The following is a 13,741-nucleotide window of genomic DNA, read 5'->3' on the forward strand; positions in this document are numbered from 1 at the left end:
TGCTGACACCAGTAAAGCTCCATTTATTTCATTTGAACCTGAAAGCTGCATGTAGACCCTTATCATGCACCAAGACACTGCCCCAGTGACCCCTCTACCGAGCTAAAGTACCCCAATATATCACAGCACTCTGTGAGGCTTCTGCAGACCCCTATATTCTGCACACTTCTCACATGTCTACTTCCATCACTGTATGTATGTACTCATGTATCCATGTCTTATTCTTATTTACTAACTGTATAACGAGGCGCAGGTCACATTCCTAACTATGGCACATAGAGGCGCAGGTCACATTCCTAACTATGGCACATAGAGGCGCAGGTCACATTCCTAACTATGGCACATAGAGGCGCAGGGCACACTTATAATTATGATGCATACAGATGTCTTCCATTAGCCATCATTAAAGTGTTTGTGATCTTCTTTGCTCCAGACATCTTTGGTAAACAGAACCAGGGGGCTGGACCATGAAGTGGAATGGAACTGGTAAGTATTGAGAGAGAGAGAGAGACAGCGAGAGATCGTGTCCATGGTCTGAGTAATGCTGTATGTCTCTGTCAGAACAGGTCGGAGGTTTTGTCGCCTGGAGAAATGCAGCGTTTGGCTTTTTCTCGGCTTTTTTACCTGCAGCCAAAATATGCAGGTGAGATACGTAGTCACCTGTACGTGACCCTGCGCCATTACCTGTATGTAGCATTATATAGTAACTGCAGGGAGTACTGACAGCTCTTACACTCGCTGGTACTCCAGCAGCAGGCAGTACCTTTATGCACAGTGTGTACTGATCTGTGTGTTCTGTGTCAGTGCTGGACGAGGCGAGCAGTGCGCTGAGTGAGGACGCAGAGGTCGACCTGTACACGCGCTGCAGGCAGCTGGGGATGACTCTGATCAGTGTCGGGCACAGGCGCAGCCTTAAAGAGGTGAGTGTCCAGCATTCAGGAACACCAGTCAGAAGGGAATATAGTCAGCGACTGGTGTCAGTGGCTGCTTCCTTCACAGCCTTATTTTCCCTGCCTGCATGGAAGAACGTTTCCCCTGTTTATCTGGTGTCATTTCTCTCTGCAGTTTCATGACTTGGAGCTGAACCTTGGGCCTGATGGACAATGGGATCTAAAACGCCTGAACAAACTATAGCCCCAACCAGTGAGAGAATTGGGGGAGCTGCAGTGGAGATGTTACTGGGGGGGACTAAGCAAGGACTGTGTTGTCCCCTCGGCCTGTTGTAGTAAAAACCACCATCCGGGTTTGGAGAGATTGGACTCTGGTTTCCTATTAAACGTCATTTTTACTATCTGCGTTGTGTAGTGTCCTGCAACACTGCTGCTATAAGCCTTGTTAATGGTCACAAGTCCCAGATCCAATCCGGGAATAAGTTACTCATTGGTAGGGGTGCTCCCCATGTGCCCTACTATGTGCTTCCCCTTTCCATTGTCCCTCTCGCAGTAGTGGTGGGGCTGCCTATCACACGGACATGACACCTGCCGCCCGGTGTTAGCATCATTACTGCGCACAGTACGTGTTCATGTCTTCTCCGCAGATCGCCAGTTCCTCTAACACCCAGGTGCTGGTGGATCTATACGCATCAGGTGATGGACTTTTGGATGAACAGCCGTTCATAGCGACTGATGTCGGCATACACCTGGTCTACGAAAACATGACAGAAATATGTACATATGTGTTTATTTTACACAGAGTTACAGCAGTCACAATTACACCTAATGAAGTGTTAAGTGTCTCTGTACAGTATTTACACGATGGCGCCGGGGCTGAGTGTAGCCGGCAAGAAGGGTCTCTGGCGTCCATCTCACAAGGGACGAGGGACCAGTCATTGAGTTACTTCCAAAAACTGGACTTGAAATTCACAGTATATTTCCTGGCCAGTAAGTTCTATTACACATGTCTAACAACCAGCTGTGTGCTATGTATCTGGTGGGATCCGCGAGCCTAGGCCATCGTACAGGAGGAACTCGTGGTAAAGGGGGAGATGGATCCTGCACAAAGTCCTCTAAAACGAAACCTTAGGCTCTTCCTGTTTCTGCGTTTCGCCCTGCAGTTGCCCGTCCTCCTCCTCTTCCGCGTCCCTTTCGTATTTCCTCACCGGCTTCTCGCAGTTAGTGCTCTGAAGGACCTTGGCGCTGTGTTCCTGGGCTCTTGCTCGCAAAGCTGCAATGCTGTTCTCCCTCAGTTTCTCCTCAGAGATGGGAGCTGGGTGGTCAACCTCTGCCCTCTCGTTGACGTCTGGCTGGTTGGGCATTGCCGACGCCTCGCGCTCAGGCTGCTGTACCCCATCTGCTGCCTCCAGAGACTTTTTGTGCATCCCTGCAAAGAATTGTTGGTATTCGGGTTTAGAAAATCGTCTGGGCAATGACAGGCCATCTTGAACTGAAAACAGCAAAGACAAAGAAGAGTTTAGGAGAGGCGGGAACATAAAAAAAGGAAGAGGCCAACCTACAGATGCCGGAGCCTTCAAACAACCTAACATACCCGGAGAGATACTACGAGGGCTAAACTGTGGCAGAGGCTGTGGAAGAGAATATCTCACTCGGACCTATAACTGGAGGAAGAGGGATCTGCAAAAATGTCCTTCAGTGTATTTTCGAAGGTTAATTAATGTGTATGAAATAAGTTGTAATTTCACGTTCAGTTCACATCTTCATCTGCGGGAAAACCAGCCACTGGTATCAGAAGGAGCGGTTGTAACTTTGACCCATTTACAGAAATGTCTGAAAGTGGCACTCAGGACATGGATGAGAGCCGACACTGGAGGAGATGTACTAAGCCTTGAAAAGTGGAGAGTGATAATGTACCAACCAATCAGCTCCTGTCAGTTTACAGGCTGTGGGCCTGATTCAGACCCACTCGCGAGCGGCTATCCGCTCGCAAGTGGGTCGATGTTCTGCACTGAGCATGCGCACGACGGAGGGAGCTCCGTCGTGCGCATGCGCCAGACGCGACGAGCGAAGGACTTTCCTTCGCTCGTTGTGTCTGATCAAAGGGGGCGTGCTGTCGATGTTGATTGACAGCACGCCCCCTTTGGTGGGCGTGCCTCCCTGACGGGGGCATTCCTAAGGGAATGGCTACCGTCAGAAGCCGGCCCACTGATATCACTAGTGATGTCAGTGGGAGTGATTTTGGCTCTGATAGAGCCAAAATCACTACGGGCCTTGCGGTTGAAAACCTCAACCGCAGGCTCCGGCTCGCAGTTTCGATGGTCGCGATGGTCAAGACCATCGCGACCATCAAACTGCACGCTCGTATAGGCTGTGGGTGGTGACCCACAGCTATACGAGCATCCAGGACGCTCCATAGTTATGGAGGACGGCCCTCATTCAGAGCGTGCGCTCTGCTCAGAAAAAATGGCAGCTAGGAGCTGATTGATTGGTACTTTATCAATTTTCAAGGCTTAGTACATCCAAGAGGGGAGAGAAACTGGCTGCTGATAATAAAAAAACAGCTCTAAGGGTGTTTGGGAACCACTGCCTAACAGTCCAGATTTTAAGGATAAATAGGCTTGGGAGGTGACTTAATTAGTAACTCAGTTTTGATTTAACCATCTGTGCTCAACTATGGTTATCCTTAAAACCTGTCCTGTTAGGGTGCCTTGAGGACCGAGTTTGGGAACCTCTGCTCTGACAGAGAGGACACTAGAGTCGGAGGGATTTCCTGGTAACACAGAATGGCATCACCTGCTGCAGGGGGATAAAGCACAGTTGCAGATAAGACAGGGAGGGATGGATGGGACGAGAGAGAAAGAAACTGCGGCAAACACCACGTTAGTGTATACATTTAGGGGCTGATTCGGAGTCGTATGCGACTGTGCTAGCGTCTTTAGCCGTAGTTGCGTCTGCGACTTTATGCTAATGTGAGTATCGAGCTTTCCCCTGCTGTACAGCTGTGTGGGTCTAAATGTGCAAGGACTGAGACGCCCCCTTTGTGCGTCTCTAGGTGCTGAAATACTGCTCGGTGCCTTCAGTCCCCTGTTGGAACTTGCACCAGCCCCGTGCCAGGCGCAGATTCTCCGTCACAGTACGGCGTCCTGTGTGAATGATTCTGCGTCTGAGGTTGCAGCTAGTTCAGTGACACGTCTACGACACTCCCATAACACGCCCATAAGGCGATACATCTCCATGCGCCTGAATAGCTGCCTCCCGGTTGCTGCCCAATACATTTTGAAAACTTGCATCTCAAGCGCTACCTTGTGTACACACCATGCGACGCAGGCGCTGTGTGACTTTTGAGCGTTTAGGTGCAGTTGTTAAACATTTACCAATTGCACGAATAGCGACATAGCGTGCGATGCTGGATCAGGCCCGCTGTGTTTGAAATCTAAAAACAAAAGCCCCTTTAGCAGAGCGTTAGAACATGACAGCAGAGCATGAAGATAGGGAGCGCTGGACCAACAGCAAGGTCTGTCAGAGGAGCAGTCTGGGAAGGAGAACTGGAACAGAACAGAGGAAGACCTGCAGAGGGCACTAGTGATGAGGAGACTATAAATACATGTTATTCTAATACACAGGTTCTCAAACTCTGTCCTCAGGCCACCAAACAGTGCATGTTTTCCAGGTCTCCTCACAGAATCACGAGTGAAATGATTAGCTCTACCTGTGGATCTTTTAAAATGTGTCCGTGAGTATTGAGTACACCTGTGCACTCCTGGGTGACATAAAAAATGTGCACTGTGTGGGGTCCTGAGGACCGAGTTTGAGAACCACTGCTCTAATAGAACATTTGAGTGATGGTACTGAGGAAGACCTGCAGAGGGCGCTAGTGATGTGGAGCATCTCATAAAGGGACTACAAATACATATTACTCTAATAGAACATGTGAGCGATGGCACTGTAGAAGACCTGCAGAAGGCGCTAGTGATGAGACTACAAATACCTATTACTCTAATAGAACATGTGAGCGATGGCACTGTAGAAGACCTGCAGAGGGCGCTAGTGATGTGGAGCATCTGATGAGACTACAAATACATATTACTCTAATAGAACATGTGAGCGATGGCACTGTAGAAGACCTGCAAAGGGCGCTAGTGTTGTGGAGCATCTGATGAAGGGACTACAAATACATATTACTCTAATAGAACATGTGAGCGATGGCACTGTAGAAGACCTGCAAGGGGCGCTAGTGATGTGGAGCATCTGATGAGGCTACAAATACTTTTACTCCAATAGAACATGTGAGCGATGGCACTGTAGAAGACCTGCAGAGGGCGCTAGTGTTGTGGAGCATCTGATGAAGGGACTACAAATACTATTACTCCAATAGAACATGTGAGCGATGGCACTGTAGAAGACCTGCAGAGGACACTGGTGCAAAGAGAATAAACCATGAACAACGCGCCAGTCTTGTGCAGATTGCCACCACACTGGAAAGAGAAAAACTGGACAGGACGCAACCAGGAAACATTGATACACAATGAGATGAGTGATGCTACTGAATAATGAGGAATATATATCTCTATATAAATCAAAATCAAAGTTGTATAATAAAGAACCAAGGATGGTTACACATTCTACTCTTCCAACGGTGAGGAGGGAACAATCCTCCACTAAACTTGGATGCACTTGATAATCTTAGTAAGGAGAGATACACAAGGGGAAAGGAGGGGAGATTTAAATCCTTTTACGATTTATATATCGCACAGTATTGTATCAGGTGTTTTATTTATTATCCGCAGCATAAGTTACCGTATTTTGGCATCTACACTACCAGTCCAGAGTTTTAAAACACCCACATTTTTCCAGTTGTGAATGAAATGTACCCAGTTTAATGGCTCAAATTAATCTGAAATGAAAGCATAGAACACAAACTGTTGGAGATAAGTCATAGAATCATTTGGTTTAACAAAATTTAATACATTTTTACTCCTCAAAGTAGCCCCCTTTTTCAGCTGTGACCGCCGTACCCACCCGTGCCAGTCCTTCTACAGTGGGAATCGCATATTGTTCAGAAAGTGCTTCCCAACACTGCTGCAGAAGTTCCCACAGATGTGCGGCACCTGTGGGTTACTTTCCCCTTCTGTCCAGCTCATCCCAAAGCAACTGGATGAGGTGTAATGCTGGGTACACATTGTGTGCTCGTCGGCCGGTGTGTACCAACGATATATCTGTGAACGACACCGTTCACAGACATACTGCGTCGGCTATGCTGCACAGCCAATCGCAGATATATTGGGGCATCGTGCTGTGTGTACGGGCGATCCGCTGACCGCCCGTACACTTGCAGCAGAGGCCGCTAGGAGGGGGTCACGGAGCAACCCCTGGTCCGCGGAACCCGCGGCCAGGTGACATGATGGCTGCTCAGTGTGTATGAACGACCATCATCTGCAGATACATCTGTTAGGTGTGTACCCAGCGTAAGTCTGGGTACTGTGCAGCCATTCCATAATATATAGTGCACTGTCTTGTTCTTTTCCTGGAAGGTAGCTCTGACATAGCCTGGGGGTTTGTTTTGGGTCATTATCTGGCTATAGGATGAACCCTTTCTAGGCACAGGCCAGAGGGTACTGCATGGCTTTAGGTTCAGGGTGCCAGTCACTCCGCAAATCACTATCTCGGGTTCCAGCAAAAGAGCAGCAGACCATCGCACCTTCTCCATGTTTGACAGCTGGTGTCACGGGGTAATTTACTTTTAATAGCAAAACATCAGGTGATTTGCTATTAAAAGCGGTGCCCTTTTAAATTTTGGGCTTAAACATGCCATGAGATGGGAAGCTCTCAATCTACTACTTGTTCACTTGAAAGGGACTATTTTTTTATATAATTAAGATTTACCTTTTTTTTTTTTTTTCTCGCTAACCTACATTTTTTCTTTTTTAAAACCCTTAGCAGTTTACCTCTTATCTTTGTTCCACCTCAGGATACTCACTAGGCTTCAACTGATTACATTTCAATAAAAACTGGAAAAATGGTGGTGTTCCAAAACTTCTGACCGATAGTGCATATGAATTCCCTACTTGTGTGGTTGGAGTCTCCTATCTACACCCACTCTTTTCCCATTCATTCATTCATTCATAGTGCTATAAGTACATTTATGTGATTTTATTTCATATTCCACTGGAGATTTCCTCTGTAACCCTCGGTGAAGGCCCACAGAGTACTGAGCCATTTATATAAGGAGATAACGTTCCCTGTAACTTCTGTGTGGCTGTAGAATAATTTATGCAAAAATAAGAGATATATTCACCATTGGAAGAGTATTTATTTACTCCGTATTGTAATATAGAATGTTCTTTTTAACTAACATGGGATAGATATGTCTTAAGTCTTCTGTGAATATTATCCATGCAGCGGAGACTCTTGTTGATGTAAAGTATCAGGTGAGGACACCGGAGACTAGAAAGGTGGATTACGGGAATAGAATATGGAGAGCGAGGGTACTGATGAAGAGATGCAGAAGACACTGTTGATGTGAAGTATCAGGTGAGGACACAGGAGACTAGAAAGGTGGATTACGGGAATAAAATATGGAGAGCGAAGGTACTGATGAAGAGATGCAGAAGACATTGGTGATGTGAAGTATCAGGTGAGGACACAGGAGACTAGAAAGGTGGATTACGGGAATAAAATATGGAGAGCGAAGGTACTGAAGAGATGCAGAAGACACTGGTGATGTGAAGTAAGAGGTGAGGACACTCATAGGAGAGTAGAAAGGATGAGTACTGTAATAGAACATGCAGAAATAGTGTACTGACTAAGATGTACTGAGGACACGCATGTGGAGTATCAGATGATAAGACCAGAAAAGAGTAGTACTGAAAGAGAGGGGATTCATGGAGAAGACACGTAACGTGGCACAGAGGAGGAGGCTGAAAAGGATGAGTACTGAAATAGAATATGACCGCTATGCTACCGAAGAAGAGTGCAGAGGATACTGGTGACGAGGATACTAGAATGGGTACAGGAATAGAATGTATAGAGCGAGGGTACTGAAGAAGACATGCAGAGGACACTGGTGACATTCACTATCTGATGTGAACATTAGAGGATGCTAGAAAGGAGCACGAGAACAGAATTTGAGTGCAAGGTTGTTAATGAAGACATACGGAGAGCACGTGGAGAGTGAGGGTACTGTAGAAGACATGCAGAGGACACCGGTGACGTGGCGTATCAGATTAGGGGACTAGAGATTGGAGTGAGGCAGAACATGAAGAGCGAGGGAAGAAAACATGCAGAGGACACTGATGCCGGCAGATATAAGAAGAGGACACTTAGAGGAGCTAAAATTAGAACCTGTAGAATGAGGGTATTGAACAAGACATTCAGTGGTCATTGGTGACATGGAGTGTAAGATGAGCACACTTGGTGACAATAAGAGAAGTACTGTAATAGAAAGTCATAGTAGTCATGGAGAGGACACTGGTGGCGTGGAGTGTCAAATGAGGACACTTAGAGGCAACTATAAAGGAGTCCTGAAAAAAAATCAAAGTAAGGGTACTGAAGAAGCCCTGAATAGAAGATGGAGAGCAAGAGTACTGAAGAAGACCCGCTGAGGACACTGGTGATGTGGAGTACCAGTTGAGAACACTAGGGGCCTCCTTTATCAACGTGTATTACAATTCACAATGGGTGATAAAACTCGTTGCGTATGATAAATAATGCTCCAGCCACTCAGCTCCCAAATGTCAACAGATGACAGTTAGGAGCTGATTGGCTGGAGCAACATTATCATACACAACAGGTTTTATCACTCGTTGTGAATGGTAAACCTCGTTGATAAATGAGGCCCCAGATTAGAAAGGTGGAGTACTGGAATAGAACATGAGAGCCGAGGTACTGAACAGGATGCAGAGGACACTGGTGACGTGGGTACTAGTTGATATTAGGAGATTAGAAAGGTGGAGGACTGGAATAGAACATGAGAGCCGAGGTACTAAACAGGATGCAGAGGACATTGGTGACGTGGGTACTAGTTGATATTATGAGATTAGAAAGGCGGAGGACTGGAATAGAACATGAGAGCCGAGGTACTAAACAGGATGCAGAGGACACTGGTGACGTGGGTACTAGTTGATATTAGGAGATTAGAAAGGTGGAGTACTGGAATAGAACATGAGAGCCAGGGTGCGGAAGACATGCTACTGTTGAAGTGTCTGTTGAAAACCCTTATTTGTTGTTGCAGAGTTGCGCACAAATCCAATTTGCAGTTGGCTCTTGCGGTTTTTAGCGCTTCGCATGCTCCGTACAGTGGCAAACGCAGGATTTCTAGAGGGGGGTTTCCAAATGCTTGGTTTTAGAGCGAGTGTGGCCAGTCCATGAAGAGGGCAGAATTAGTGCTCAACCAGCTTTAATATGCGTCATACAAAGTGTATTGTATGTCATAATTCCAGCATATACAGGATCACAGTAAGCCATTAGATGCGGCAGTAAGCCATCCTGCCTGAGCTGAATGTTTTTATTTTAGATGTGGGCACCATTCCAGGGCATTGGAGCAAGTCTGGGAGTCTGGAGGAGCAGCAGAAGGACCTAGCACTTCCCTGGACATATATGTACATATTGGTCTCTATAGCAGTGCATCCCTAACAGTGCATGTTTTCCTGATCTCCTAGTTGGTGCACATGTTATTTATTACTGGCTGATGCATGTTAAAAGATCCACAGTTGGTGCTAATTATTTCATTTGTGATATTGAGAAGAACATGTAGCTCTAGTAAAATTCTTTTATATTACTATTTCTTCTGTGGTCATGGCATGTGCTGGGGAGGGGGGTTTCCAGGCATACGGAAACCCCCCCTTCATTTGCCTATGCTGTAGCCGAGCACATGTATATACAGGCCATTCAGAGTCCCAACTCCCCTTGCGGAAGAGTGGACATAACTGGGTGACAATGGGGTGCTTGCACATAGGCTCGGTTTAGCGAGTGTGTGTAGTTGGAATGGCGGCATGTGCTTTCAGACTGATCTCTCGCTCCAGGTTCAGGGCTAGTGCAAGTGTGTGCAGTTAATGATGGCGTCTATTTGAACAAACATGTATAGGAGTGGTGCAGAGACATAGATGTGAACAACTCGGCACACGGGCGAATGTCCATGTGTGCAGTGCGAATGCAATTGCGGACGATTTGCGTGCAAATCTGAATCTGCCTTATAGAGGAGAATAATGAGGGGCGTTGTAACAAGATGGCAAGGAAAGGATACGAGGGACGTGGAGTTTCAGTCGCGGACACATAGAAAAGTCTAGTAGTATGGATTTCTGTAATAGGACATGAGGGAGAACACTGCTGACATTCGGTATCGGATGAGAGACATCAAGGAAACGAGAGCGATGAGTACCAAAAAAACATTAGTAAACTGAGGAGCAAGAAAGATATTAGCGCAATACCCAGAGTAACCAGTAGGGGCAGTGTGGTATCTACAACCTAATATACAGCAGATTACAACAGTGAAAATGAAGGTGCATATCCACTTGCCGATAGAGGAACGACAGTACGATTACAACATTGTAATCGTACAGTCACTCCTCATCCTGTATAGTGCCTACACTGAACAATATGCCGTTCAGTGCAGGCTCCCTCCCTCATCCCCGAACATGCATAATCTGTCGTTATCGACAGATTGACCAGCATGTTCAGGCGATGATTGATGACTAAAACGACCAGCGGCGTTTTCGACATTTTAATGCCCGATTTGTGAACGATTAATTAGCAATTGAACGATAGCGTTGCTGTTATCGTTCAATCGCTCATTTTAATCGCCTAGTGGATACGCACCTTTTAGACCTTTTCAGATTAATGATCCATAGGAACAGTCAACTGGTGAGAACATAACAGATGGAGAGGGAGAGTAGTAACCTTGGTAAATAAGTAAGGAGGGAGCCAGTCTAGCTGGAAGAGCCAGAGAGCCACAGGAGGCAGGAGAGAGAATCCGACTCAGCCAGATACACAGCAAACAGGAGACTGAGACATGAAACTAAATAATAATAATGATGAAATGTGTTTCTATAAACCCTGCCTTAGTCTACAGGCCATTCACAGAGGCGTTCCTTACCCAGGAGCCAGGGGGCGCATGATTCCATAATACCATCTTTGGCAGATTTCAGGATAGACTCGGGAAGGGGGATAGAGTGACGGACCATCGCCCCGTACAGACCATATTCAGCCATCACGCTGCTCCGCCCCCAGCATTTTTCGCGCTTCCTCCACTTGGCACGCCTGTTCTGGAACCAAACCTGCCAAGAAACGGTTGGATATTATATAGCAGTCTAGGACTGACACGTCCAAAGCCACCGCCTACACAACCTCTCCACTGGTTTCTCACAGTCCCTGATTTAACCCCTCCGCCATGCTTTATGTAAATACAGCGCCGCTGAAAAGTTTGTGAACCCTTTAGAATGTTTTCAAATTCTATTATGAATGTGAAAAATGTGTCCAGATCTTCAGCTAAAGGCCCCCATACATCAGCAATCCATTGCGGCAATTCTGCGTTTTTGCAGAATGTATAAAAAAAAAAAATATCTGCAATGTACGGGGTTTGCCGATTGCCGATTCTGGCCAAAAAGTGATCGGAATCGGTGAATCAGATTGTTCAACATGTTTACTTCACAGACCAATTGGGGCTGTAGATTGCTAGTGTACTATTATAATAGGCACGTTCTGGATTTGCAGATCTGATCTTTTAATGAGAATGATCTGCGAATCACTGTAAATTATCTGCAATGTATGGGCGCATATTGGTGGAATGTTAAATCAGAAAAACAAACGCAGAATTGGTGAGTCCTTTTTTTCTGATCTACGGGCTGCTGTAGTTATAAAAAACAAAAAATCAAATTGCACACAAAATAATACTATTTCATCTGTTTATTGTCCAAAATGATCCAGCATTACAACTATTTGTCAGAAGAACTGTTGTGGCCCCTTTAAGCAGTTTTAAGGATATCCATGCTTGACCACAGGTGACATAATACCTCAGTCTATTTGATTTAACCACCTGTGCTCAACCATGGATATCTCTAAAACCTGAACTGTTGGGGAACCTTGAGGACTGCGTTTGGGAATCTCTGCAGTAATTATAAGTCGTGCACATTGGCTAACCCTTACAAAACCTGGGCAATGTGTGGCCTTTTGCAAGAAAACCCTGTATGTTGGCCTCCCACAGGTTTTCTATTGGATTAAGATTTGGACTTTGACCCGGCCTTTCCAGTACGCAACATTTCTGCTGCGTCAACGATCACTTTGTAGATTTCATTGTGTGTTTCTGATAGTCGTCTTGCTGCAAGAGCCACCTTCTGTTGAGCTTCAGTTTACTGATGGATTTTCTGATATTCTCATAGAATATCCTGGTACCACCCTTTGTTCCATCATGATGACAAGACATCCTGGGCTGGAGACCGTATAATAGCCTCAAACCATCATACTGCCACCTCCGAGGTTCACGGTCAGGATGAGGTTATTAGTATAGGATGCAGTGTTTAGTTTTCTCCAAACAGGAGATTTCTCATTGTTGGGAAAATGTATCAAACCTTAGCGAGAGATAGAGTGGAGACGTTGCCCCTAGCAACCAATATCTTTTGCGGTTCCGCTGTACAGCAGTCCCCATAGGTTTCCATGGGGCTGTGAAATGCATCAAGCTCCAGGAAGCGTTGCTTGATAGCATTGATTACTGTATCCAGTGGGCTAGATAAAGCAATATTTCCCGTTACTTGCTGTGCGTGCGCATTTTTTACTACCGGGTCATAAACCCACAAGTGATGCTATCGCTGGGTATGGTGAGCCGTCCGTCAAGAAATAGATGAAGCATACCAGCGGACCTAACCGCAGATAAGCAGGCTTTGATGTACAGGGTGGTCCATCAGTGTGGAAACACCCTTATAAAATGGAAATGAGCATCTACACATATGATAGGTCAGTGCTCAGATTCAGCCAGACATGTTGGTCAAGGTTCATCAGGAATGGGAAGAGAGGATAGCCCTAACACTGCAACATGGTGGACAATACTTCCAACCTATCCTATAAACTTTAAGTTAAAACTCGGGAATGAATAAAGATACGTTAAAACATTGTTTATCTTAAGAAATTCTGCATATGTTTGATATGTCACATGACTATCTTACTAATTAAAAAATTAGAGTTGCATTTAAGATGGCTGACTTCAAGATGGCCACCATAATGGTGACATACCCTAAAAAGTGTTCCCCTCTACTCTCATATCATATGTGTAAACACTGGATTAATATCTCCTTACTCATTTCCTTTTTTATAAGGGTGTTTCCACACTTGTTGTCCACCCGGTATTCAGGGGCGTAACTAGAACTTTTTGGGCCCCATAGCAACATTTTTAAGGGGCCCCCCTACCTTAGGTCTCACACAACCACAGTAGTTCCCCTAAAACATTAAATGCCCACTGTAATGGTGCCCCTTACGCAGTGCCCCCAGTAGTAAGCCCCCTGTAGTTGCCCCCAGTGATGAGCCCCCAGTAGTGAGCCCCTTGTAGTTGCCCCCAGTAGTGAGCCCCCTGTAGCTGCCCCCAGTAGTGTGCCCCCTGTAGCTGTCCCCAGTAGTGACCCCCCTGTAGCTGTCCCCAGTAGTGACCCCCCTGTAGCGAGATCCCAGTAGCTGCCCCCCTACCCCCGTGCGCGCACACAAAAACCACTTACCTTTATCCCCGCTCCTGTGAAGCCGCCGTCCGCCCCGGCGCCCGCTCCTCGGCACTATGGGAGTGACGTCATGACGTCACTCCCATAGTGCACTGCGGGACCCGGAAGACGGAGTGAGCTCCGTCCTCCGGCTGCCGTCGGTGGTTTGAATAG

At 46.4% G+C, this 13,741-nt stretch overlaps 2 protein-coding genes across 4 annotated transcripts in view; one reads left to right on the forward strand and one right to left on the reverse strand.

Annotated features, from left to right (window-relative positions):
* ABCD4 (ATP binding cassette subfamily D member 4) overlaps positions 1 to 1,293 on the forward strand; it is a 60,910-nt gene extending 59,617 nt beyond the window's left edge. For 2 of the 3 annotated variants that reach the window (XM_088447498.1, XM_088447499.1), the window contains exons 16-19: positions 434 to 486; positions 567 to 643; positions 805 to 920; positions 1,066 to 1,293. In XM_088447498.1, the coding sequence (XP_088303624.1) occupies positions 434 to 486; positions 567 to 643; positions 805 to 920; positions 1,066 to 1,134 (315 nt within the window). In that variant the 3' untranslated portion in view covers positions 1,135 to 1,293. Of the gene's footprint in view, positions 1 to 433; positions 487 to 561; positions 644 to 804; positions 921 to 1,065 lie in introns of those variants that run through there. The other variant, XM_088447500.1, reaches the window with a different exon arrangement.
* A 371-nt stretch (positions 1,294 to 1,664) lies between these two features.
* VSX2 (visual system homeobox 2) overlaps positions 1,665 to 13,741 on the reverse strand; it is a 73,273-nt gene continuing 61,196 nt past the window's right edge. Inside the window, 2 exon segments of the mRNA XM_088447501.1 lie at positions 1,665 to 2,382; positions 10,984 to 11,164. Coding sequence (XP_088303627.1) covers positions 2,006 to 2,382; positions 10,984 to 11,164 — 558 coding nt within the window. The 3' untranslated portion in view covers positions 1,665 to 2,005.

This window comes from Taudactylus pleione, unplaced genomic scaffold, assembly GCF_031769625.1.
Source record: "Taudactylus pleione unplaced genomic scaffold, aTauple2 ptg000433l, whole genome shotgun sequence".
NCBI classification, from domain to species: Eukaryota; Metazoa; Chordata; class Amphibia; order Anura; family Myobatrachidae; genus Taudactylus; species Taudactylus pleione.